This window comes from Anomalospiza imberbis, unplaced genomic scaffold (assembly GCF_031753505.1).
Source record: "Anomalospiza imberbis isolate Cuckoo-Finch-1a 21T00152 unplaced genomic scaffold, ASM3175350v1 scaffold_90, whole genome shotgun sequence".
NCBI classification, from domain to species: Eukaryota; Metazoa; Chordata; class Aves; order Passeriformes; family Viduidae; genus Anomalospiza; species Anomalospiza imberbis.
This window is the reverse complement of record NW_027100521.1, coordinates 1,552-28,449: the sequence shown is the minus strand read 5'-3', so window position 1 is coordinate 28,449 and position 26,898 is coordinate 1,552. Positions and strand designations below refer to the sequence as shown.

General features: G+C 54.1%; 1 protein-coding gene across 1 annotated transcript; it reads right to left on the bottom strand.

The window, feature by feature from the left end:
• Window positions 1-447: 447 nt before the first annotated feature.
• On the bottom strand, window positions 448-24,021 carry LOC137467951 (serine/threonine-protein kinase pim-1-like). The gene is made up of 5 exons (XM_068179352.1): window positions 23,958-24,021; window positions 23,632-23,744; window positions 1,666-2,032; window positions 844-1,023; window positions 448-588 (listed from the first exon to the last, which is right to left on the bottom strand). Exons 1-5 carry the CDS (start codon window positions 24,019-24,021, stop codon window positions 482-484), a joined length of 831 nt encoding a protein of 276 aa, XP_068035453.1. The 3' UTR covers window positions 448-481.
• Window positions 24,022-26,898: the final 2,877 nt, after the last annotated feature.

Here is a 26,898-nt window from a genome sequence, read left to right as displayed (position 1 = left end):
CTGGAAGCATCCCCCTGCGTGTGGACTCACCTGCAAATTTCCAGTGGAGCCTGGCTTTGGAGAAGGTGCCAGAATCGAAGTCCATCATCCTCAGCTGCCGGTGGCCAGGTGGAGGAAGAGGTTGTCATCCTTGATGTCGTCCTCGCTGTCCCCAGCAGCAGCAGCCCCACCTGGTACAGCTTCTCCAGGGGCTCCTTCTCCTTCCCTGGGGGTGAGCCCAGGCTGTCAGGGTTCTGCCCAGGGCCCAGAGCTGTCAGGGAACCAGGACAAGAAAAACCAGCTCAGATGGCAGCCACCAGTGCTGGGCAGAGCAGCTCAGCTCCAGCACAAGGGCTGCATGTCCCCATCTGATGACCCCTGGGCAGTGACCCAGGCAGGACAAAATGTCTGGGTTCCTTTGCTTCTGATTGCCAAGGCATGTGTGGAGCTGTAACTTACCAGGGCCTTGCATCAAAGTGTGCCTGTGGCTCTCTCCCTTCTTCTAGGGCCGATCAATATCCTGCAGCCAGGGATCACATAACAGCTCTTCTAACGAGGGCCTGTCCGAGTGCAGCATGGATAAACTCCGCCTGATCACATCTTGGCACTCTGGGCAGAGAAACCAGAACCTGCCGGTCAGCTGGAGAAGGCTCCTGTTGGCTTTGCCCCACTATTCCCGTGCCCAGGCCATGCTGGATGTGCTCAGAGCTGGGCCTAAACTTCCCCATCAATTCCCTGTTTTGGAGGAGAGCAGGAGAGCGGGACATGTGCCACCTCCTCAGCAGCTGCCAGGGCGGGATGCTCACGAGCTGCTGCTGTCTCCCAGCACTGCCATTGCCCCCGTGGCCAGAGATGAGGATCCACCTTGAGAGAGCCGTCGTGGCAGCGAGAGCTGATGGTCCCAGCTGATGTTCTGGTTCCTCCTGAAAGGGTGCTCCCCGCAGACCATCTGGTGCAGCAGGATGCCCAGGGACCAGATGGTAGCTGGCTTGCCGTAGTACCAGCCAAACTGGGTCCATTCTGGGGGGCTGTATGATCGTGTTCCTATGGAATACAGATGGGATTCATCAGGGGGATGCTGCTGCTCCCAGAGCCTGGCCCCAGCATCCCTGGGCGTGTGGGGGCTGCCCCAGTGGCACACGGGGTGACCCAATGCCCTCTCGCCAGCACCTGGGACTTGTGTACAGACTCGGGGTTGGAAAAGAAGCCACTGGGGTTGGAAGAGGGCAGCAGAAGTCCTGGCAAGGCCCGACCATGAGGAGGAAAAACCCACCCAGTGCTTGGGAAAACCATGCCTTCATCCTCCCTGCCTGCACTGCCCAAAAAACATCATGAATCCAAAACAAACCAGGTGAGTGGAGCAGTCCAAGCCCTTTGTCACCTGCACACCAAACCGGCTGGGACACAGCTTACGGCCCCCCTCTCTGCTACCCCCACCCACCCGTGTTTTTGTTGGGCTGGCTGCCCCAGCCCCAGCCTCAGTCCTGCCCAGAGTGGTGGGCAAAGGCTGCCAGCAGGGCTGGAAGCTGGCTCCCCACCCAGCCCTGCTCAAATGCAACTCAGCTGAAATCTCAGTGCCATGAAGGGCAGCAAAAGGGAGAATCCCTGCTGCCACAGCCAGCTTGGGCTGTGAGATGTTGGGCCATGAGATGCCAGGACCGAGAGCACACCCCTGCGTGGGCTCACCTGCAAAGCGAGTGTAGGCTGTGTCTTGCAGGTAGGTGCCACAGCCAAAGTCGATCAATTTGGCCTGCCCGGTGGCCAGGTCCACCAGGATGTTCCCTGGTTTGATGTCCCTGTGCAGGACTCCACAGCTGGTGCAGTGCTGCACGGCCTCCAGCACCCGGCGGAACAGACCCCGCGCCACCTCCTCGGACAGGAACCCCCGTGCCCGAATGAAATGGTGCAGGTCCTGAGACCGCTTTGGGCGCTCCAGCACCATCAAGATGTCGTTGGGGAGCTCAAGCCACTCCAGCAGCTGGATGACACCGGGGAAGCCAGTGGACACCTTGGCCAGCAGCACGATCTCCAGGGGTGCGCTGGTGCCGTCGGGCTGCGGGAGGAACGCAATTCCGTCAGTGGGGCTGATGCCGTGCTAGGGGTCGGGAGCCCCTCACCCAGCACGGGGTGCTCTGCGCCCTGCGCTGGCCCCACGCCCGCTCTCCCTCGAGGCGTCCTGGTGGCTCCCACCCTGCCGGGCCTCGGCTCATCCCCGCCGGCACGGCCCGGCTTCTGCCGCTGGCCCCGCTCACTCACCAGCTCGCCCCAGTGCCGGGCGCGGTTCCTTGGCACCCTTTTGATGGCCACCTGCAAGCCAAGAGCAGCAGCGGGCTTAGTTTGCCGCCCGCCCTGCGCAGCCCCAGCCCCAGCCCCAGCCGCAGACCCAGCCCCATCCTCCTCCTCCTCCTTCTTCCCCTCCTCTTCACCCTCCCCTCCTCCTCCTCCTCCTCCTCCTCCTCCTCCGCCCGCCGCCGGCCCCGCCGCTCACCGGGGCGCCGTCCGAGAGCCGCGTGGCCGCGAAGACGCTGCCGAAGCCGCCGCTGCCCAGCAGCGAACCCAGCCGGTACCGCTCCTGCAGGCCCTGCTGCGCTTTCCCTGCGGGCGGGACGCGGCTGTCAGCGCTCGGCCCGGGGCCAGGAGCGGCCCCCGAGCGCCCCCCGACCGCCCCGGGCCGGCCCTCCCCAGGCGTTCGCTCCCGGCAACGGGACAGCGGCGGCTCGGGGGCGGCGGCCGCGCTGCCGAGCGGCGGAGCTCGGGCCGGGGAAGCCGCAGCGGAGGCGGCGGCAGCGGCCGCGCCGCGTGTGTCCTCCGCGGGGCCCGGGAGGAGCCGGGGCCGGGGCTGGGACTGGAGCCCACGTCGGGGCCGGGGCCGGGCTCGGGCCAGGCGGAGCCAGAGCGAGGCGATGCCGGCCCAGCCCCAGGCACTGATGCCCGCCTAGCAGCGCCACCGCCAGCACGGCCAGAGCCGGGCGGAGGCGAGACCCCGGCGGGACGGCCGGGGGAGGGGACGGGGACGGGAACGGGGGCTGGGACGGGGGCGGGGCAGCCCCGCCCGGGGCCGGGGGCATGGCCCAGCCCGGCAGGGGAGAGGGAGACTGGAAGAGGAGGGGGCACAGGGAAAGAGAGGGCGGGAGAGGGTGTGGGACAGCGGGAGAGGGAGAGGAGAAGCAATAGAAAGTAAATAAAGTCGCTTCTTTCACTGCTGCTGCCGCCGCTGCTGCTGCCGCCGCTGCAACTGAAGCTCCGGGGCCGTTTGTCCCCGTGTCCGTTTTTCCGTTGCCCGCTCACCCCTGCGCCCAGCCCCCCGCTCCCCGGGGGCAGCCCGTGAGCCTGTCCAAACACGGGAATTTTGCCCTGTTCAGCCCAGATCCAGACTCTGGACTCCTGCACGAGGTCAGAAGTATCTCAGAGGTCCCTGCTGAGGATCAAACCCTATCGGGGCACATTCCCTGGCTGGAGGATTCCCTGGTCCTGGTCCTGCACTTATGGCTCCAGCGTTGCTTTCCAGTGAATACTGGAAGGCAAACTGCGTGGCTCATGGTACTTTAGAGTGTCTAGAACTCGCTAAGTCACTGATCTTAGAGGTGAGATGCATTTGGAATTAATGGGATGGAGAAGTAGTGCAAGATGGAAAAAGGGAGCAGAGAAATAAATAGAGGAAAACATCTTGGACTGTTTCTTTCAATTTTCATTTCACTTCTGGAAAGCTGTTTCAGTTTTCCAGGAATCTTCTCCACAGTCCTGTTTGCTCTTCTCAAGAGCCTTTCCTGGAGAACCAGGTTGAGCTCCTGTCACAAGATGTGCCACCACCTGCAGCTTCTCTTGGCTTTCCACACCGTGTGTGCAGCAGGAGTCTTGCAGCCAAGCAGGACCAAGGTTTGGAGAACTTGACAGCTTGTCCTTTCTCTTCCTGGAGAGCTGGGGAGTTGTGCCATTGGTGAGGCTTTCATTGTGACTGTTCCAGCCTTGGGAAACAGGAGGTGGAACCAGGACTTGTTAGGGAATACAAGCCTGACTGAATGCAGAGAAGGAATCTCCAGAGCCCACAGCCAGAAATGGAGAGTTGTGTGATAATCATTCCTACATCTCCATGGACACCTGGAAAGTGATCTAGAACATGAAAATGGGACAGAGGGAGTTTGTTTCTGTGTTCAGGTTGGGTGATTCTACATCTCCAGTGCTGGTATAAATCAAGAGCACAGTCAGTTCATGATAAGCATCAGAACAGGCTGGACCTCTGAGAGTAGGTGATGGAAGGAATTTGAAAAGGAGAAATGCAGGGAATGACTTGGTGGACTTTGTCTGGCAGAAGGGTAATTTGTTCTAATTATTTCTAGTCCATTGCTTCTGCTTTTGTCCTTCTTACACGGCCATTTGCATCCCAGATTCCTCATGAAATGAGATCCCTGAGCTTCTGGTACTGCCTGAAAGATACCCTGTTCTTGCAGGGACACTCAGGCTGAAGCAGGAAGCAATTTTGAAGCAATTGTATTAAACAAACACCAGTTCTTAAGCAGAGATTGATGTCACTCCCCCCGACCAACCACCATGGGCAAATCTCTGGCTCAGCCTGGAGCAGTGACCTTCAGGGGTGTCCCCACTGCAGGGAGGAATCTCCACAGCCCCCAAGAAGGGAAATGCCAGGAGACGCTGCCATTAAAATTTGGATGGGGCTTTTCTAGTCTGAAGTGCTGCCCTGTCAGTCAGATGTGCCCAGGCTGGGCCAGCTCAGCAGCTCTGCAGGAGCTCTCAGTGGTGTCACTTGGTTGTTCCTTTCTCTGGGGATTTTTCCAGCCCTGCCACAGCTTCAGCTCCCTCTGAGGATGTGGAACTTTGGGATGGAGGAGTCAGGCTGGTTTCAGCATTATTCACCCCAACAGCAGCGTGACGCCCCTCCTTCATTTCCCACTGGGGCTTTGCAAACAGGGCCTTGCGGGAGTGGTTTGAGCCCATTGCAGGCAGAGCCTCCTGCTCCAGCAGGAACTGCCTTTCCTGTGCCAGGAGCAGGGCAGGTCCTGCTGCAGGAAAAGCCCCAGGCCAGCCCCAGCACAGGGAAGGCCTCGGGCACAAGGGCAGAATGCCGTGCTGGGAGCTGTGCCAGGGAGAGCCTGAGGCACCAAAGGCGCCTTGGCAGCAGCAGCTGCTTGCAGGGCATGGCCAGAAGCCTCCCTTGGCAAGCCGGCCTGGTGGCCAGCACTGCAGAGCTGCTGCCTCAGGGCTCATTTCTGGCTGGGCTCTGCCCCAGCCCACAGAGTGTGACCTCAGCCCTGACTCTGCCACGGCCCTTGTGCCTGAGCCCTGCAAAGCCCAAAGGTCACCTGTGCCCCCCTGGCTGTGCCAGCCCCTGGGGCAGGGGGAGGAAAGGCAGAGGAGGGGCTGGGTTTGGCTGTGGGATGTGGGGTCCAGCAGAGACCATGAGGAGTCGAAGCAGTGGATGGAGTGCACTGAGCAGCCCCTTCTGCCCATGCAGTCCTGGAATGGTTTGGATGGGAAGAGCTATGCAGTGCTCATCTCATCCAAACCCCGCCATGAGCAGGGACATCTTTCACCAGATCAGGTTGTTCAGAGCCCTGTCCCAGCTGGACTTGAATGTTTCCAGGGACGGGGCACTGACCACCTCCCTGGGAACCTGTCCTGGTGTATCACCACACTCATCATCAAACATTTCCTCCTTATCTGTCCTTATCTGAGCCTCCCTTCCTTTAGTTTAAAACCACCCCCCTTTGTCCCATTGTGCCAGGCCCTACTAAAACCTTTGTCCACCCTTGTATTTCCAATGAGCCGGGTTTCCATGGCAACTGCCAGGACAGGTGACCCAGGTGTCACCCCCAGTGAGGGCTGCCATGGAAACAGTGCCCAGCACTGCCCCTTTCTGTCGGGCTGACCTGGCCTTTGGCCCTGGCCCTGGCGTTTGCTGCTGGTTCCGCGGCGCCTGACCGGCCAGCGCGGCACAGGGCAGGTGGCCGTGGCACAAGCCCCCAGCAAGGGATCCCCTCTGGCTCTGGGCAGTGACACCAGCCCTGAGCAAGGGGCCCGGGCAGGTTTCCGTGGTGACCAACCATCACAACGGCTCCAGGAGCAGAGTGACTCTTGCCAAGGAACTTTGTGGTGCTGTCACTTAATATTAAATCTGGTTTTTGCTGATCCCTTGCTGGGGATTTTTTCAGCGCTCTCAAGCCCTCGTTGGTAATAGGGTGAAGGAGCCCTGGCCCAGGCTCTGGCCCTGGGGGACACAGGGACGCTGCCGGGGGGTCCCTGTCCCCCTGTCCCACCCCCCACGGCCCCAGCCCCCGTCCCCGTGTCAGGCTCTGGGGTCGATCTCGTGGAACATCCTCTGGGGGAGGCTGCGGCGCCAGGGGCGGGGGGACCCGGGGGGACAGGGGACCCCGCTGTGCACGAGCAGCATTGGACTTCTCTGGGGGAACTGGGAGGGGGGGCAGGGGTGGAGTGACCTCCCCAGTGACCTCACACAGCCCCTGTCATGTCACACAGCCCCTGTGATGTCACACAGCCCACTCTGAGATGTAACAGGCCACCTGTGATTTCATGCAGGTGCCCTGTGATGTCACAGCCTGCTCTATGATGTCACAGCCACCTTTGTGATGTTATGCAGCCTCGCTGTGATGTTGCAGCCTGCTCTGTGATTTCTCAGTCAGCTCTGTGATGTCACAACCCACTCTGTATTGTCTCAGCCTTCTCTGTGGCATCACACAGCTGCTCTGTGATGTCACAGAGCCCTTTTCTATGATGGCAGAGTCTTCTCTGTGACCTCACAGCCCGTTCTGTGATGTCACACTGCCAGCCTGTAATGTCACAGCCGACTTTGTGACATCACAACCTCCTCTGTGATGACACAGCCTGCTCTGTGATGTCACAGCCTGCTCTGTGATGGCAGAACTCACTTAACATGTCACACAGCACATCTGTGGGCTCACAGACCCACCCTGTGATGTCACAACACCTTCAGTGATGGAACACAGCCACCCTATAATGTCACAGCACACTCTTTGATCTCACAGCTTGCTCTGCTCTGTGATGTCATACAGGCATGCTGTGATGTCACAGCCTGCTCTGTGATGTCACATAATAAACCAGTGATGTCACAGCCAACTGTATGATGTCACAACCTGGTCTGTGATGTCACACAATCACAGAATCACAGAATTTCTGGGTTGGAAGAGACCTTTAAGGTCATCAAGTCCAGCCCATGCCCTAACACCACCTCAGCTAAACCATGGCACTGAGTGCCACATCCAGTCTTTTTTTAAACACATCCCATGATGGTGACTCCACCACCTCCCTGGACTGACAATTCCAGGAATTTATCACCCTTTCCATAAAAAACTTTTTCCCTAATATCCAACCTAAATTTCCCTTGGTGCAGCTTAAGACACTGTCCTCTGGCCCTGTCAGTTGCTGTGAGGAGAAAGAGACCGACCCCCACCTGACTGCAACCACCTTTCAGGGAGCGTAGAGAGTGATAAGGTCACCTCTGAGTCTTCTCCAGGATAAACAACTCCAGCTCCCTCAGTCATTCCTCACAGGACTTGTGCTCCAGACCCCTCACCAGCCTTGTTGCCCTTCTCTGGACACGATCCAGCCCGTCCATGTCCCTCTTAAACTGGGGAGCCGAGAACTGGACACAGCACTCGAGGTACGTTGCCAGTACAGGGGAAGAATGCCAAGCACACCAGTGCCAAGTACAGAGGAAGAATGACCTCCCTGCTCCTGCTGGCCACACCATTCCTGATCCAGGCCTGCAGCCATTGGCCTTCTTGGCCACCTGGGTACACTGTCAGACCATGTCCAGCTGGCTGTTGGCCAGTGCCCCCAGGTCCCTTTCAGCCTGGGCACTGTCCAGCAACGCCGCCACAAGCCTATAACATTGCAGGGGGTTATTGTGGCCAAAATGCAGGACTGGGCACTTGGACTGATTAAACTTCATCCTTTTGGCCTCTGCCCATCCATCCAACCATTCCAGGTGTCCCTGCAGAGCCCTCCTGCCTTCCAACAGATGGTAGGAGTAGGTAACTAAGCTTCCAGCTTAGTGTCATCTGCAGATTTACTAATGAAAAGCTCAATCCCCTCATCCATGTGGTCAATAAAAACATTGAACAGAGCTGGCCCAGCACAGAGCCCTGAGGGACAGCACTGGTGACTGTCCCCAGCTGGATGCAGCACCGCTCACCACCACTCTCAGGGCCGGCCATCCAGCCAGTTCTGAACCCAGCACAGAGTGCTCCTGGCCCAGCCGTGGGCTGCAGCTTTTCCAGGAGTGTGCTGTGGGAGACAGTGCCAAAGGCCTTGCTGGAGTCCAAATAGACACATCCACAGCCTTTCCTGCATCCACCAGGAGGGTCACCTGGTCATAGAAGGAGACCAGGTTGGTCAAACACGACCTAGCCCTCCTAAACCCCTGCTGGCTGGGTCTGACACCCTGGCCATCCTGGAAGTGCTGTGTGATGACACTCAGTGTGAACTGTTCCATGACCTTACCGGGTACTGAGCTCAGGCTGACTGGCCTGGAATTATCAGGATCCTCCTTCCCACCCTTGCTGTGAATGGGTGTCACACTGGGCAGCTTCCAGTCATCTGGGACCTCACCAGTGGGCCAGGACTGCTGGCAAATGGTGGAGAGCAGCTTGACAAGCTCATCTGACAGCTCCCTCATCACCCTGGGGTGGATCCCATCTGGTCCCATGGATTTATGAAATTCCAAGCAGCTCAGCAGTTCTCTAATGGCCTCCTCTTGGATAATGGGTGCACCACTCTGCTCCCTGACACCATCAACCAGCCCAGGAGGACAGTTGTCCTAAAGGCAAATTGTCTTCTCACTAAAAACTGAGGCAAAGATGGCATTAAGCACCTCTGCCTTCTCCTCATCTGCAGCTACTAAATTCCCTTCCACATCCAATAAAGAACAATGGTTGGTCTTACCCTTCCTTTTACCACTGATGTATTTGTAAAAATATTTTTTATTATCCTTTACAAAACCTGCCATTTTAAGTTCAAACTGAGCTTTGGCTTCCCTAATTTCGTCTCTTTATGCCCCAGCAAGCCCCTTAAATACTTCCTGAGAGACCTGACCTTCCTTCCAAAGATGATACATCCTCCTTATATTCCTAAGTTCCTTCAAAAACTCCTTTCCCATCCAGACTGGACATTTGCCTTGTCAACTCGTCTTTCAGCACACAGGGACAGTCTGTTCCTGTGCCCTCGAGATCTCTGTTTTGAAGCTTCCCACCTTTCCTGATCTCCTTTGTTTTCAAGGACTGCTTCCCAAGGAACTCTCGGAATAAGTCTCCTAAGCAGGCCAAAGTCTGCCCTCTGAAGTCCAGTGTAAAAGTCTAATTTGTGTTATTCCTCATTTCACCAAATATTGAGAATTCTATAATTTCATGATCACTGTGCCCCAAGTGACCTCAAACCACCACATCTTCCACCAGCCCAGCTCTATTTACAAACAACAGATCTAACATAGTCCTTCCCCTGGTGGGCTCACCCATCAGCTCCAACAAAAAATTGTCCTCCACAAATCCTAAAAATTTCCTGGACTGCCTCTTTTCTGCTGTATTGAGTTCCAAGCAGATGTCCAGCAGATTAAAATCACCTACAAGAACAAGGGCTGATGATCAAGAAGTATTCTCTGGCTGCTTGAAAAATAACCTGTCCACCACTTCTTCCTGTCTGGGTGGCTGATAACAGACTCCCAGTAGGATGTCAGCCTTGTTGGCCTTCCCTTAATTCTTACCCATAGACATTCGACTTCATCTCATAAGTTTCAATACTTATGGTGTCAAAAGCCTCCCTAATGTAAAGGGCCACCCCTCCACCTCTTCTCCCTTTCCTGTCTCTCCTGAAGAGCTTGCAGCCATCCAGTGCAGCGCTCCAGCCATGTGAGTTGTCCCACCCTGTTTCTGTGATGGCAATTACATCACAGCTCTGCTGCTGCACCGTGGCCTCCAGCTCTTCTTGTTTGTCACCCATGCTGTGTGCATTGGTGTACATGCACCTCAGCTGGGCTGCTGATTTCACCCCTAGCTCAGGCTTACCACCCACGAGCCTGCTTCCAGACAACCCAGCTACATCTCCCTCCCCCTTCAGACCTAGTTTAAAGCCCTCTCAACAAGTTCTGCCAGTTCATGAGCTAAAATTCTTCTGCCCTTGACAGAAAGATGGAGCCCACCTGGTCCAAGCAGGCCAAGTGCTGTAAAAGTTGCCCCATGATTAAAGAATCCCAAATTTGGACAATGACACCAACCCTTGAGCCACTTTTTGATAATGTGAGCTCTCCTATTGCTTTCACCGTCTTTCCCAGACTCCAAAGGGACTGAGGAAAAGACTGTCTGTGCCCCTGTCCTATTAACCACCTGACCCAATGCCCTAAAGCCCCTTTTAATTGCCCTGACACTCCTCTTTTCAATCTCATCACTGCCAGCCTGGGGTATCAGCAGTGGGTAATAATCAGAGGGCTGAATCAGCCCAGGCAGTGTGTCAGTGATATCCCATACCCAGGCCCCAGGGAGGCAGCAGACCTCTCTGTAGGGTAGCTCTGGTCGACATATGGGGCCCTCTGTTCCCCTCAGAAGGGAGTCACCCACCACGATTACCCTTCTTTCCTTTTTGATGTTAGAGGTGCTGATCTGTCTCACAGATGAATCATAATTGGGAGGCTCACTGGGCAGATAATTTTCTTCTAAACCATCTGGCTGACTCTCCAGATCCAGGGGATCATACCGAATCTGAAGGGGCACCTGGCTTGGGAGAGGGGGTTGGGAGGGATTTTTATTATTATTACCTCCTCGAGTAGGTACCCACTCCCACTCCTCTTCATCGGCCAGGTGTCCTTCTATAGCCTGACAGTGGGAGGACTGGGAGACAGCGGGAACCAAGGAGAGCATTGCTGCCCTGCCAGTCCTCATGGAACCAAGGATCCATTGGGACACTGCAGGGCCCTGGGGCACCACGGTGCCATTGTGACACTGCAGGGCCCAAGGATCCAAGGGACTTTGTGACACCAGAGGGACATTGTGACACTGGGAGGCCTCATGGAATCATGGACAGCATTGGGACACTCTGGGGTCTCATGGAACCGTGGTGACACCAAGTTGTCTGTGAGTGTTGATCTGCTGGAGGGCAGGAGGGCTCTGCACAGGTACCTGGACAGGCTGGATCCAGGAACCAAATCCAACGAGGTGAGGTTTAACAAGTCCAAGTGCCAGGTCCTGCACTTTGGAGACAACAACCCCTGCAGAGCTACAGGCTGGGGACAGAGTGGCTGGACAGCAGCCAGGCAGAAAGGGACCTGCAGGGACTGATGGACAGCAGGCTGGACATGAGCCAGCAGTGTGCCCAGGTGGCCAAGAAGGCCAATGGCTCCTGGCCTGGATCAGGAATGGTGTGGCCAGCAGGAGCAAGGCAGTGATTCTTCCCCTGTGCTCAGCACTGGTTGGGCAGCACCTCGAGTGCTGTGTCCAGTTCTGGGCCCCCCAATTTAGGAAAGACCTGGAGGGGCTGGATCGTGTCCAGAGAAGGGCAACAAGGCTGCTGAGGGGTCTGGAGCACAAGTCCTGTGAGGAGCGGCTGAGGGAGCTGGGGTTGTTTATCCTGGAGAAGAGGAGGCTCAGGGGACACAAGGCAGTGTCAGGGCACAGGTTGGACCTGATGATCTCCAAGGTCTTTTCCAGCCTTGCTGATTCTGGGATTCTCTGAAACCACCCTTGGAGCAGTTGCAGGAGGAGCCCAGGGCCTCCTCTTCAGAAGCTCCAGCAGCCCAGGTCCCTCAGCTTCTCCTCACAGCCCCAAAGCCCATCCTGTCAGTCCTGCAGAGCCTCTGCAGCCCCTCCTCACTGCCCAGAACAGGCAGCCCCACAGCCAGACACAGCAGCCCAGATGTGCCCCCCTGGCCTGGGCTGCCTCTGGCAAGGGAGCAGCACGAGGCACTGCAGGAGCCTGCAGACAATTCCTGCAGCACTTGTGGGATGATCCTGCTCCCCAAGGGCCGCTCCCATGGTGCCAAGTCAGGAACTGGAATGGGGAGTGGGGCCAGAGAGGAAAGGGCAAACAGGGATGGGCTGTGTGCAGGGGAGGGAACAGGGATGGGCAATGGGAAGAAATATGTACAAGGGAAGACTAAAGAAAGCAAAGGTGAAGCCAAGGAAATGCTCAGGGCAGTTTGGGGGTGGCTGCCAGGCAGCCCTGGCTCTGAGCAACAGCGTCTGCAGTGGGACAGGAAACTCCCAGCTGATGGGAACAAACTTTCTGGCTGACTGCAGAGGCCAGGACAAAGCTGAGTGGTTTCCCTGGCGTCCCCCAGCCCTTCCTGGACCCAGGGGCTGATGGCATTTGTGCTCCCTCAGGTTCATGTCCCACAGCAGCAGCATGGGGGTGCTCCCGCCTGCTGTGTGCAGTGCAAACAGGGGCTCCTGAGCCAGCGCTGCCGTGGCTGTGCCTGCAGGATGCGGCACCTGTGTGAGCTGGGGGAGAGGCCAGGGCTGCAGAGGGGGGATGTTGTTGGCAGCTCCATGAGGACGCTCTGGGTCGCTGCCCTGGGCTGTCCAGCGCACTGGGGATGGATCAGCCCCTGCTCTGCTGCTCCTTCCCGTCTCCCCCAGGGCCCTTGCAGAGCACCAGCCATGCTGTTTGCCCCCAGCCTGCCCACGGCCAGCCTGGGGCTGCTCACAGGGGTTTTCTGTGCTGAGCATTGGCCTGGCCATGTTCTCGAGAGAGCCTGGGCAAGGAGCCTGGAGCCCCCAGGCCCTGGCCTGAGGCGTCAGCGCTGCCCCAGCAGTGCCCATGGGCTGTCCCTGCTGCAGCCCCGGCACTGCCACCCCCAGGACTGTGCCCGGCCCCGAGAGCACTCAGGCCCTGCAGCAACACCAGGGCCACCAGGGCAGCGGGGCAGGGCCACGGGAGCAGCACTGGCAACACCAAGTGCTGCTGCTGCTGGGCACAGCTGCTGTGCCAGCACTGATCTGCCCCAGCTCTGCACACAGACATTGCTGCTGCAGCTCCAGAGAAGGCAACAAAAGGGCATCTCTGCAGAAAACTCTGCTGGGACATCCTTGAGTTCCTTTAAAGCCCTGAGGGGTGCAGCCCCTCATTGACACAGTCTGTGGCCACATGGAAAGTGTAGAGAAACAAAGAGAGAAATGGCAGAAAAGATTTCATTTATTGTAGACAATATTAAAAAAGTAAAAAAAAAAGAACCTCCAAAATGAAAGCAAAAAGAAGCATCAACGATTACTTTTATTACAAGTGATTTGCAGAATTTGGCCAGCAGTTTAATGTTTCTGAAACCATCCAGTCATCAGTCTCCTCACTGCAGCCTTGAGCTCCTGGTTCCTCAGGCTGTAGATGAGGGGGTTCAGGACTGGAGGCCCCACTGAGCACAGAAGTGACAGGGCCAGATCCAGGGATGGGGAGGAGATGGAGGGGGGCTTCAGATAGAAAAATATGCCAGTGCTGACAAACAGGGAGAGCACGGCCAGGTGAGGGAGGCAGGTGGAAAAGGCTTTGTGCCGTCCCTGCTCAGAGGGGATCCTCAGCACAGCCCTGAAGATCTGCACATAGGAGAAAACAATGAATACAAAACAGCCAAGTCCTAAACAGGCACTAACAGGAAGGAGCACAAGTTCCCTGAGGTTTGACTGTGAGCAGGAGAGCTTGAGGATCTGTGGGATTTCACAGAAGAACTGGCCCAGGGCATTGCCATGGCACAGGGGCAGGGAAAATGTATTGGCTGTGTGCAGCAGTGAATAGAGAAAGGCACTGGCCCAGGCAGCTGCTGCCATGTGGGCACAAGCTCTGCTGCCCAGGAGGGTCCCGTAGTGCAGGGGTTTGCAGATGGACACATAGCGGTCGTAGCACATGATGGTCAGGAGGGAAAGCTCTGTTCCAAGGAAGAAGAAAATCAGAAAGACCTGAGCAGCACATCCTGTGTAGGAGATGTTGCTGGTGTCCCAGAGGGAATTGTGCATGGCTTTGGGGACAGTGGTGCAGATGGAGCCCAGGTCGCTGAGGGCCAGGTTGAGCAGGAAGAAGAACATGGGCGTGTGCAGGTGGTGGCCGCAGGCTACGGCACTGATGATGAGGCCGTTGCCCAGGAGGGCAGCCAGGGAGATGCCCAGGAAGAGGCAGAAGTGCAGGAGCTGCAGCTGCCGCGTGTCTGCCAGTGCCAGCAGGAGGAAGTGGCTGATGGAGCTGCTGTTGGACATTGGCTGTGGCTGCACATGGGGACCTGTTCATGGAGAAAGGACAGTGAAGAGTTAGAGGAGATACCTGTAAGCAAAACCAAAGCCATTTCCCATACACCCTCCTCTGTAACACACATGGACGCTCTTCTGTGTTTTAGAGTTTAGAGGTTTTCATTTTAAGCTCCCCCCATGTCTCTCCTGCTATTCTTGTATATCAGAAACACTCAACATTCCTGCATCCTTCTGGTAGAACAGAGTTCCCTAAAGGAAGATTATGAGTGAAGACTGAGGGGAGATGGTCTGTCACTTCATTCTCTTTGGAGTTTCTCTGGGCTTTCACTTTTTCAAATGAAGGATGTTCACATTCTCATGTTTCTTTTAAAAACGCTATGGTGCTACTGAGACAGATGGATCCAGCACAGCCCAGCTCCACATTTGTAGCCAAGGACTCACCTTGCTCATTTCACCAAGTGAACAGCATTTTCAGTGTCAGAACACCTCTGCCATTCCCCATCAATCTTATAACTCAGAGATACTCTGGGATAGGTTTGCACCCTGGATTGAAGCTCCCAGCCTGGACTGAAATCTCAAGGAATCTTCCACGTATCCTTCTGATGGCACTGGATGCAGGGAGATGCAGCTCCTTCCCTGGCTGCACTGACAGCATTGCCCAGAGCCAGGCACTGGGGACAGCTGTGTCACCCTGAGCCAGCTGTGCCCCCTCCCAGAGCCCCCAGTGCTGGGCAGCTGCTCCCAGCCCTGTGCTCTGCAGAGGGAACTGGGCCCGGGGCTGCAGAGCTGCCCCACGGCTCTGCTGCAGCTCTGCCTGCACAGGAGGGGCTGCACGCCTTGGAGCCCCGGCCCTGAGGGCAGAGGCTTGGCTGGGGGGACAGGAGGGAGGGGGCTTGTTCAGAGGGAGGGGCTGCACTGGAGGGGATCCCCTGGACATCTCTAAACTCTCCCTGCCACAGCATTTCTGGGTTTTGTTTTCTCTCCTTCCCTGATCTTCTCTCTGCTTCCTGGGGATTTTCCTCCTGCAGGTGTTTCCCTCTGCCTGAGCTCTCCCTGCCAGCACTCACAGACCCCAAATCTCTGTGCACTCTCCTTGGCCTGACAGAACCCTGCCTGTTTGCAGGGCACTGGCTGGGGGCAGGTTCTGTTTGCAGCTTGGAGAAAGGACAGCTCAGACTGATCCTGATGGCTCCAGCAGAGGTGATGCTGCTGCTGTCCATGGGCAGAGTGGCTGCAAGCACATTAGGGATCTACTGTGAACCTATTGATCACTAAAAATAACAATTCAGATGTCTCAGGTGCTTGTCAAAATTCATAATCAACCATTAATATCTATTCCTCCCTCCCTGCCATTATCCAGCAGTAGGAAACTGAATAAAAATTCGTAGGAAATGTCCTAATTTTTATCAAAATCCTTGTTTTGGAAACATTCTATGACAGATCAGAAGCCCTCAGCATATCAGAGCTTCATGAGCATTTCACCTCCCCCGCACCAGAAATACTCAGAGTTGTACTCACAGGGTCTGTGGGCATTGGGATATCCGGCTGTAGGAGATCACTCCAGGAGCTGCAGCTGCATTGTCCTGCAGCCAGAGGTTCCTGTGCCAAGGGCTGCCAGGGATTCTGCCCCAGGCACTTCTCAGCACCTTCCCAGCCCTGACTGATGGAAGCTCTCTGTGCCTCTGTGCTGTGCCCGGGCTGGCTGCAGGCAGTGCCCCAGCCCTGCTGGGCTGGGAGAAGAGCTGTTCATCCAGAGAAATGTGCTTTTGAAGCTCTCCTTGGTTACCAGGATCACCCTCTGGGCCAGGAGCCCAGCCCAGCTCAGCAGCACAGACACAGCACAAGGACTTTAATGACCCTCTGGGGCTTTGTGCTCAGGCCCTGAACATCAGGCCCTGAGAGGGAGCTGCAGAAACCTCTCCACAGCTCCAAGTCAGAATCCAACTCCAAAGTTTCTTTGACTTTTAATGGGTCCCACTGAGGGACACGACTGAGAAAGTGTCCCCAGGCCCTGGCAGAGCAGAGAACTGGAGGCACTGATGACAGGTGGGGACAAAGAGAAGCCATGTCTTGGTGCCCTGGGGCACAGCAGGCTCTGTGCCACCAAGGGCTGTCAGGAGACACCTTGTCCTGAGGCACTGGGGCCTCCTGGCACAGCCCCAGCCAGGCTGGGCACTGTCAGCCCCTTGTCCTGCCCTCAGCATCCCCCCCTAGCCCACATCCCAGTGGCCTCAAGGATCTGCTGGAAGGAGTCCCTAGGGAGCCTTGCTCAGGAATGGCCCTGGGGGCTCCTTCATGCTCCCAGGGACTGCAGGTTTTTCAAAGCACTTTGGCTTTGGCTTTTGCCTTGGAGTCTCTGAGAGCTTTGTGCAGTCATGGCCTCCAATTATCTGCTGTAATTAGTCCCTGGAGAGGCTTTGTCAGGAACAACACTCAGTGGGGCTCATTAATGCTTCAAGGTACTTCAGTTCTTTTAAGGTACTTGGTGTTTCCCTTTTGATCCAGACTCTGTGAGAGGTTTGTGCAATCATGGCCCCAGTTATCTGTTTTAATTAGTCCCTTGAGAGCTTTGTACTGACACTCAGTGGGGCTCATGAATGCTTTGAGATACTCAACTTTTGTAAGTTACTTTGGATTTTCCTTTCCACACTGAGAGGTTTTTGTGCAATTTGAGTCTCTGAGAGGTTTTTGTGTCATCCTGGCCTCCAGTTCTCTCCTCCAAGGAGTCCATGAGGAGCCTGTGTTGGGGATGGACCTCAGTGGCACCCATTAATGCTTTGAGACATTTTGTGGTTTTCTTCTTACTTTGACTCCTGGAAAGGTTTGTGCAATCTCCTCTCAGGCCCTGAGGTTCCAGGGCTCAGCTCCAGATGCACCACAGAGCACATGAGGATCAAACAAATCCTGACAAACCATGGCTGTGCTTTGATTTCCCTCTGCTCAAATGCAGTTCATCTGGAAGGCTTCTGTAGTGATTTTGGTTCACCATTTTGAGATTTCTCAGCCAATGCATTAATTTTTGTGGTGGGTTCAGTGTTGGCTAATTACCAGGGCACTCACTGGAATAAACTTACTCATTTCCTGCTCTGAGATAAGATTAGGAGAAAGGGAAAATAGGCTCAAAACTTTAAAAGTGTATAAAGAAAAGTTTATTAACAGTAACTAAAAGAAAGTGTTATATATATAAGAATCAGAACAAAACTTTCCGAACACCTCGCCTCTCCACACAACCTGACAATATAAAGAGACAAAACCTAAAATTCTCTGTTTGTTTACCACCTCTAGAAAAGTTTTTCTTCACTTCACTCAGGGAGAGAAGTTCCTCTTGTTATTATATGGAGACTTCTCCACAAGAAAACTGTTGTCTCATGGCTTTTCATTTCCATGAATTGCAGCTGCTCAGAAAAATCTGTAATTGTGAAGTCCCTCCCATTTTTTCACATCTTTTCCCACAGCTGTGTTTATGGGCCATGCCAGCTTATGGGATATTAGTTTAAAGATGAGCTGTTAAAGAGCAAAGGTTCTCTTCATTTATTTCTGAAATCATCTTCATCTCTGGAAAAAGAGGTCTTCTTCTCTCCCTGGGGGTATAGGGTCTCATCACTCTGCTCTCTTTCATTGTTCAAACTTCTCATGGGATCACAGATACTTCAACATTTCCTTACATTAGCATGGAGGCCTTTGCTGAACAAGTCATCTCCCAATTCTTTTCAATGCTTTATAGGGAAAAAGAGAGTCTAATGTATCAATTACATCCTTCTCCATAGCGTTACCAGAGGATTTCAGCTCCAAGATCAAGGCATCTCCTCATCCCTCCCATCTGGGACTCAACTTCCTCTTCACTGACCTCGGTGTGTTCATGTTGCTCCTGTGTGTGCCTGCACTTTGTCCTTTTCTCTCACTCGAGGGAGGATGGAAGCACTGGAAGAGTCAATATCTCAGCCAGGGCCTGCAGATGGTTCCGTGACCCCGGCCGGGCTCGGTACTTGCGGCCGGAGCTGTTTTACCATGGAGGTTTCTGCAGCGGCTGCGCTGGGGCTGTGTCAGGCTGGGCCGCGCTGGGGCAGGGCCAGGATCTCAGCAGCCAGGCCAGAGCACAGCAGCAGCACGGCCGGGGCCCATGGCTTCTCCTCCCCCTGCCCGCTGGTTGCGGGGGAACCCCAAGGGCGGCAGAACCTTGGCCGAGCCGGCCCGGCCCGGGGCTGCTCCTGGGGCCCGGCGGATCCTGGCTGGGCCCGGGCTGGCGGCGGGGCAGGGCTCGGTAGCGGCCAGATGTCAGCAACCGCAGCCACGGCCCGGCCCGGCCTCGGCCCCGCGGCCTCCCCTGCCCTGCCCGGCAGCCGATGGGGCCTGGCGGCTCCCTGGGAAGGGGCCCGGCCCCACGGCAGGAGCCGCCCGGCCTGGCCTGGCTGAGACGGGGGCTGGGCCGGCCTGGTCACCTCTTTGCTGGCCAGAAGGGAAAGAGACCCAGCCAGGCTTCTCCATCTTTAACTTGTGTCTTCACAGAGGCGTGTGCAGTTTCCTTAGTGGTTTAACAGATTGTCAGCTCTCAAAGCTAATTACTGATTGGTTTTTTGTCAGACACCAAGGAAACTGCTAGCAGCTTCTCTCAGGACATCACTTCCGTGATGCAAAACCACCACAAGAGCACAGAGCACAGAGCTCCTTTGTCTGTATGTAGTGGTCATGTGCACAAGGCCTCAAAATCCCAACTTGGGAGATCTCTGGGCACTCTCCAGGGTGTTTTCAAATGAAAACATTCAGCTCATAGTCTAAGAAAATCACCAGAGCATAGAGCTAGCCTGACCTGTCTGTCCTGGCTACTTTTGTCTGGGAACAATCCTTGGATATACACAATTTGGGAGGCCAAATTCTAATTTTTGCCATGGTCTTTGGCAAGAAGGCTGTTTTTTATCCATAGGAAGGAAGGAACAGAGCCCCTCTGTTTCAGAGGCAGATGAGAGGTGACCACTGGAGGCCAAGGCCAGCCAGAGCTGGCAGGTTTTTCTGAGAGATACCTTTGCATGGAGGAAATTTTTTAGGGAGCTCACCAATTTTGGCAATGGACATCTGAAAAGAGGGACAGTTCTTTGCCTTAGGAAGGAAAGCATGGAGCTCCAGTGCTCCAGGAGCTTATGAGAGGCAGCCCTTGGCATTCCAAGATCAGCCAGTCCTGTCAGGTGGCCCCTGGGAGGCCACGCCAGCCAGACCTGTTCCATGTTCCCTCGGTTCCATGAGGCCCCACAGTATCCCAATGGTCCCTTGCTTCCATGAGGCCCTGAGGTGTCACAATGCCCCCTTGGTGACACGAGGCCCTGAAGGGTCAGAATGGCCTCCATGGTTCCATCAGGCCCCACAGAGTCATAATGGTCTCTGGGTCCATGAAGCCCCGCTGTGTCACCATGGCCCCTTGGTTCCATGGGCTCCAGTGGTGCCACAATGATCCCCTTGCTTCCATGAGGTCCCCACCGTGTCACAGTGATCTCCATGGGAAGGAAAGAACCGAGCCCCAGTGTGGCAGGGGCAGCCACCAGAGGCCAAGGCCAGCCAGAATGGATGGTACTGGCAGATTTTGGCTGGGAGCAACTCTTGGATATAGGGAATTTGGGCGGTGGAACCCCAATTTTGGTCATTTCTGCATAGATAAGAAGGACAGTTCTTTTCCACAGGAAGGAAAACACAGAGCCCAAGTGTTTCAAAGGCAAAAGAGGAGAGAGGTGGCTCCTGGGAGGCCAAGCCAGCCAGACCTGTTTGTCCTGGCAGCTTTTGTCATGAAGGGATCCTTGTATATATGAAATTTGGGAGGAGGAATCTCAATTGTGACCATGGACACCTTGAGAACAAGGACGGCTCTTTTCCATAGGAAGGAAAGCATTGGGCCCCAGTGTTTTGAGGCAGGTGAGAGGCAGCTCCCTAGAGGCCAAGGGCAGCCAAACCTTTAAGTCCTGGCTGCTTTCACTGGGGAGCGATCCTTGGATGTACGGAGTTTTGGAGGTGGAATCCCAGTTTTGGCCATGGGCGCCTGGTCAGGATGGATGTTTTTTTCCTATAGGAAAGAAAAGCACAAAATGCAAGTGTTCTGGAAGAAGATGAGAGGTGGCCACCCTTAGGCCAAGCCAGCCAGACCTGTCTCTCCTGGCACCTTTCCTCTAGGGGCTATCCTTGGACACAGGGCATTTTGGAAGTGGAATCTCAATTTTGGCCGTGGGCACCTGGACAGGAAGAAGAGTTCTTTTCATTAGGAAGGAAAGCACAGAGCCCCAGTGTTTCAGAGGCACATGAGTGCCAGCCCTCAGGAAGCCAAGGCCAGCTGGACTTGTCTCCCCTGGCAGCTTTTGTCTGGGAGCTATCATTGGATACAGGGAATTCTGGAGGCAGATCCCCAGTTTTGGCCATGGGTGCCTAGTTGAGATGGATGTTCTTTTCCCATAAGAAAGAAAAGTACATGGTCCCAGTGTCTCAAAGGCAGATGAGAGGTGGCCCCTGGGTGGCCAAGGCAGCCAGACCTGTCTTTCCTGGCAGATTTCATCTGGGAACAATCTTTGCATATAAAGAGATATGGAGAAAGAATCCCGGTTTTGGCCCTGGGTCCCTGGAGGAGAAGGACAGTTCTCTCCCAAAGGAAGGAAAGCCATGAGCCCCAGTGCTTCAGGGCAGGTGAGAAGCAGCCCTTGACATGCCAAGGTGACCTAGTTTCGGGCAAATTTGGGAGAAAAACTCCAGGAGGAGCCCCCAGAAACCCCAAAAGCGAACCCCCCCACGGCCCCTCCCCTACCTGGTTTGGAAAGAATTTCCTTGGAGAGAAGTGGAAACAAACCCTGTTTTTTTAACGAGCAAAACACTCCCCAATAAAAAAATCAACTGATTAATAAGCAAAAGCAAAAGCAAGGGAAAACCAAAAGCAAGCAAGCCAGCAAGCAAGCAAGGAAACCTAGCCTCTCCTATTCACAAACCATGGGGGAGGTGAGCTGGCTGATAATAAGACAAAACAAACCTTCACTTTCAGAGTCAGTCCTGAAGACATAAAACATAATATCAGGTACAAACAGAACACACTATTGGGGATGCAAGCACCATAACGTCACCCAAGGACATTCCACCCCATATCTTCAAATCATCAACATACTACCAAACGTCATGTAAAAACTTCATCAGGTAAAAACTTCCATCTTTCACTTACTCATCCTTCCATCTCACTTGCTCAAAACTTCAACACTTACACATTTCCTTCTATCTCTCTTGCTCAAACCTTAGATACTTAAATATTTCCTTCTGTCTCATGTCGGTGTGGTTTAATGTAAAGACAATGGCAGTAACATCCAGCAAACAGTGATATTTGCATATGAGTCTCACCCCACAATCAGATCTCCCTGAGGCACACATCATGTTCTTCCATATTTCTGCATTATTCACCATGTACAACCTGGTCCCTGAGAAAAGACAATCCCACCAATGGGTTTGTCAGTACTCGTGGCAGAATTGATCCACACTGTCTTCCCTAACAAACCTCCGATATGTGCCACTGGGACTTTATCTCCGTCTGCTATATACATGGACTCAGACTGGGCAGGACCTGCTACATTGGCGGAACCTCGGGTGTTAACTAACCAGGTGGCCTTTGCTAAATGCTGCTCCCAGTTTTTGAAAGATCCCCCACCCAATGCTTTCAAGGTGGTTTTTAACAGTCCATTGTACCTCTCCACTTTGCCTGCAGCTGGTGTATGGTAGGGGATATGGTGCACCCACTCAATGACATGTTCCCTACCCCAGGTGTTGATAAGGCTGTTCTTCAAATGAGTCCCGTTGTCTGACTCAATCCTATCAGGGATACCATGCCTGCACAGGATTTACTTTTCAAGGCCCAGGATGGTGCTCCGGGTAGTGGCGTGAGGCACAGGGGAGGTCTCCAACCATCCCGTGGTGGCTTCTACCATTGTGAGCACGTAGCGCTTGCCTTGGCGTGTCTGGGGCAGTGTGATGTAGTCAATCTGCCAGACCTCCCCATACCTGTACTTGGACCACTGCCCACCATACCACAGGGGCTTCACCCACTTGGCCTGCTTGATCTCAGCACACGTCTCACAGTCATGGATAACCTGAGAAATACTGTCCATGGTTAAATCCACCCCTCGGTCTCATGCCCACTTAGAGGTGGCATCTCTGCCCTGATGGCCTGAGGCATCATGGGCCCATCATGCTAGGAACAACTCCCCCTTATCCAAGTCTATCTTTGACACCGCTATCATTGCAGCCTGATCTACCTGCTCCTTGTTTCAGTGTTCCTCATTAGCCCGACTCTTGGGGACATGGGCATCTACATGACAGACTTTCACAGACACTTCTTCTACCCAAGAGGCAATGTCTTTCCACACATCAGTAGCCCAGACACGTTTTCCTCTATGCTGCCAGTTAGCCTTTTTCCACCTTTTCAGCCAGCCCCACAGAGCATTAAGCTACCATCCAAGAATCCATATAAAGGTCGAGCTTTGGTCACTTCTCTCTCTCAGCAATGTCCAGGGCCAGCTGAACGGCCTTGAGTTCAGCAAGTTGACTTGATCCACCTTCTCTTTCAGTAGCTTGTGCTACGTGTCGTGTGGGGCTCCATACGGCTGCTTTCCACTTCCAGTTCATCCCTACGATGCCACAGGAACCGTCAGTGAAAACAGAGTATTGAGTTTCCTCTGCTGGTAGTTGGTTGCATGGTGCACCTTCTTTAGCCCTTGTCACTTGTTCCTGCTGCTCTCCGTCAATGAGACCAAAGTTGTCACCAGCAGCCAGTTTGTAATTATCTCCAAAATCCCAGGGCGATTCAGGTTTCCAATCCGGGTGTGCTGCATGATGAGAGTAATCCATTTGCTCCATGTGGCAGCGGTGTCGTGGAGGGTAGTGGGAACCTTTCCTTTAAACATCCACCCCAGTGCCGTCAGTCAGGGTGCCAGGAGGAGTTGTGCTTCTGTGGCAATCACCTCGGAGGCAGCTTGAACTCCTTCATAGGCAGCCAAGATTTCCTTCTCTGTGGGAGTGCATTTGGCTTCAGACCCTCTGTAATTTCAGCTGCAGAATCCCAGTGGTCGGCCTTGAGTCTCCCCAGGCACCTTCTGCCAAAGGCTCCAGGACAAGCCATTGTTCCCAGCTGCAGAGTAGAGCATGTTCTTCACCTCTGGTCCCGTCCTGACAGGGCCAAGGGCTACTGCATGAGCAATCTCCTGCTTGAGCTGGGCGAAAGCTTGTTGCTGCTCAGGGCCCCAGAGGAATTATCGTTCTTCTTGCAGGTGACCAGGTAGGGAGGGCTCACAATCTGGCTGTACTCGGGAATGTGCATTCTCCAAAAACCTATGGCACCTAGGAAAGCTCCTGTTTCCTTCTTGCTGGTTGGTGGAGACATCGCAGTGATCCTTTTGGTGACCTCAGTGGGAATCTGACACAATCCGTCTTGCCACTTTACCCCCAGGAACTGGATCTCTCGAGCAAGTCCCTTGACTTTGCTCTCCTTGATGGCGAAGCCAGCTTCCAGCAGAATCTGGATGATCCTCTCTCCTTTCTCAAATACTTCCATTGCTGTGTTCCCCCACAAGGTGATGTTATTGATGTACTGCAGGTGCTCTGGAGCTTCACCCTTTTCCAGTGCAGTCTGGATCAGTCCATGGCAGATGATAGGACTGTGCTTTCACCCCTGGGGCAGTCGGTTCCAGGTGTACTGCACGCCCCTCCACGTAAAGGCAAACTAAGGCCTGCATTCTGCTGCCAGAGGAGTGGAGGAAAACGTGTTACCAATGTCAACAGTGGCGTACCACTTTGCTGCCTTGGACTCCAGCTCGTACTGGAGTTCCAGCATGTCCGGTACAGCAGCGTTCAGCGGTAGATTCACTTCATTCAAGGCACGATAGTCCACAGCCAATCTCCATTGAGATTTGTGCACAGGTCAAATGGGACTGTTGAAGGGTGAGTGGGTTTTGCTGACCATCCCTTGGCTCTCCACCTAACGGATCATTCTGTGGATGGGGATCACGGCACCTCGATTCGTCCGATACTGCCAGCAGTGCACTGTCGAGGTGGCAATTAGCACTTGTTGCTCTTCCACCCTCAAGAGTCCTACTGCAGATGGATGCTTTGACAGTCCAGGCAAGGTGTTCAACTGCTTAATGTTCTCTGCCTCTACAGCAGCTATGCCAAAAGCCCACCTGAGTCCCTTTGGTTCTTTGTAGTAGCCGTTCTGGAGGAAGTCTATGCCCAGAATACCCAGGGCCTCTGGGCCGCTCACAATAGGATGTTTCTGCCACTCCTTCCCAGTCAGGCTCACCTCGGCTCCCAACAGGGCCAATTGCTGTGATCCCCCCGTCACCCCAGCAATGGAAACAGGTTCTGCCCCCACATGTCCCGATGGTATCAGGGTACACTGCGCACCAGTGTCAACTAAGGCGTCGCATTTTTGTGGCTCTGATATGCCAGGCCATTGGATCCACACTGTCCAGAAGATCCGGTTTTCCTGTGCCTCTTCCTGGCTAGAGGCAGGGCCCCTCTAACCCTGGTTATTATTTCTTTCCTGGGCATACACGGTAGAGGTATCTTCAAGGGGATCTGACAGATCATACCCAGCTGCTCGGTCATGGGAGGTTGAGACTATCTTCACTTTAGTGGAACTCCCTCGGTTAGTGTCCTAGGGTGACATTATGGTGCTTGTATCCCCAGTCGTGTGTTCTGTTTATGTTTGATATTATGTTCTGTGCCTTCAGGACTGACTCTGAAAGTGAAGGTTTGTTTTGTCTTGTTATCAGCCGGCTCAACTCCCCGCCATGGTCTGTGTCTAGGGGAGGCTGGCTTGCTGGCTTGCTGGCTTGCTTGCTTTGCTTTGCTCTCGCTCCTGTTTTTTGCTTTTGCTTATTAGTTAGTTTAGCTGGGCAATCCAATTTTTACCCTGGACTGGTTTTTTTTTTCTTTCCCTTTCCTGAATACCATCCCAACCTGCTCTGGACTGGAACCTGGGAAACACCAAGAAGCACCGAGAGCCAGCATTTTGTGACCTGCAGCAGCCATCCCCAGCACTGGAGACCGAGAACTGGGCGACCACTCCCAGAGAGACTTTCTGAATTTGTCATCTCTTCAGAATGGTGAAAGAGTTTTGTCATCTGGTGTTGTTTTTTGTGTTGGGGAGTGTTTTGCTTGTTAAATAAACAGGGTTTTTTTTCCACTTCTCTCCCAGGAAATTCTTCCTGAACCAGGTGGGGGAGGGGCTGTGGCAGATTTGCTTTCTGGGGGCTCCTTCCAGAGGTCTTCTCCCAAATTTGCTCTAAACTAGGGCAAATATTTTGGCACCCAACCCGTGGCTCGAGAGAGTGGAAAAAACCCTGTTCTAATCATATTTTGGTTGCAATTACTCTGGGCTGGTATAGAGAGTTACTGGCTATGCTTTTTGAATTCATAATGTCTCTTGAGGTGCAGGCCTGCATGTGTTTCTGGTCCCTAGGGTTTTTTGAGGTCTTAATACCTCTATGGTCCTTAGGTTTATTTTCTTATCCCGAAATAGCTCCGGTATTGTCCCTAATACGTAGTTTTTGCAGTAGAAGGGCACTGACCAGAATATCCATTGGGCTGGGCTTAGTTGTAATGGCTTGCAGGAGGTTTATAAAGGTGCTGGAGTCTGTTCCAGGAATGTTTGGTTCATGGTTATGGTTGTGCACCCAGTTTGTTAGAGGAGAAGCAGGAGATGAGGCTTTTCAGCCTTTGCTTTCCTTCTTCTCCTCTGAATCTGTTACATCCCTATTAGAGAATGTTCAGTTTCCCCTGAATGTTAAAGAGACCATCTTTCTGGTATTTAATTTGGTAAGCTTTCTCTACACAGTCTGCAGCTTCTCTAGAATGAGGGCTGAGATTTCTAGAAGGGCTGATGAGACCCCTGACCCAGGAGTAGACCCAGGTGTGAGAAATCCTGAGTGGTGTGGGAAATGGACCAAATCTTAAAGGAGTTTTCTGACCCTATAGTCTGGGACTTTCCATGTGAAGAAATTCAAAACCCAGCTGAGGTGGCAAAGTACCTGAAAGAGAAGTGCCATGATACCTCTAAGGAGAAAAAGATCATTGCAGTGAGCTGGGCCCTGGCATATGCTTATCGCACCCTGCTAGGTCCTGTAGGGCAGCAGACAGAGGAAGAGGGGCAGGGAGATAAATCAGCAGCGATCCCAGTCACTCTGGCTGCAGCCAACAGCCCAGGCTCGAGGCCAGCAGCTAAAACAGACTGTAAGCCTCAATCGGTGGCTGTTGCTACCAGCACGAGAAGTGGAAAGTGCACAGACAAGACTGATCGACCAGTGGATGACGATGATGATTATGATGCAGAAGAAGGACCCTCAACGCCTCCTGACACAAAATCAGGAGTCAAAGAAACTGGTACAAGATCAGAAGCCAATATTGAGTCCTTTTCCCTAAAGGACCTCGGTGGCCTAAGAAAGGATTACACTTGACAACCTGATGAGTCTATAATTAGTTGGTTGGTCCATCTTTGGGATGCTGCAGGAGAAGCCGCAATTCTGGATGGCACTGAAGCGAGGCATTTGGGATCCCTGTCACATGATCCTGTCACCGACCAAGGAATGATGAAGGGGGGCTAAACCTCACAGCCTCTGGGCACGGCTCCTGGAAAGTGTAGCACAAAGATACCTGTGTGCAGATGATCTTCATATGCAACAGACCCAGTGGAAGAGTATAGAACAAGGGA

Bases quoted from the DNA above. Each gene is read 5' to 3' on its own strand.
- LOC137467951 (XM_068179352.1), bottom strand. From the start codon at position 24,021: ATGCTGGAACTCCAGTACGAGCTGGAGTCCAAGGCAGCAAAGTGGTAC. The intron at 23,745-23,957 runs GTAACACGTTTT...GGGGGAACACAG, and splicing joins GTACGCCACTGTTGACATTG to CAATGGAAGTATTTGAGAAA. The intron at 1,024-1,665 runs GTGAGCCCACGC...TGTATTCCATAG, and splicing joins AGCCTACACTCGCTTTGCAG to GAACACGATCATACAGCCCC.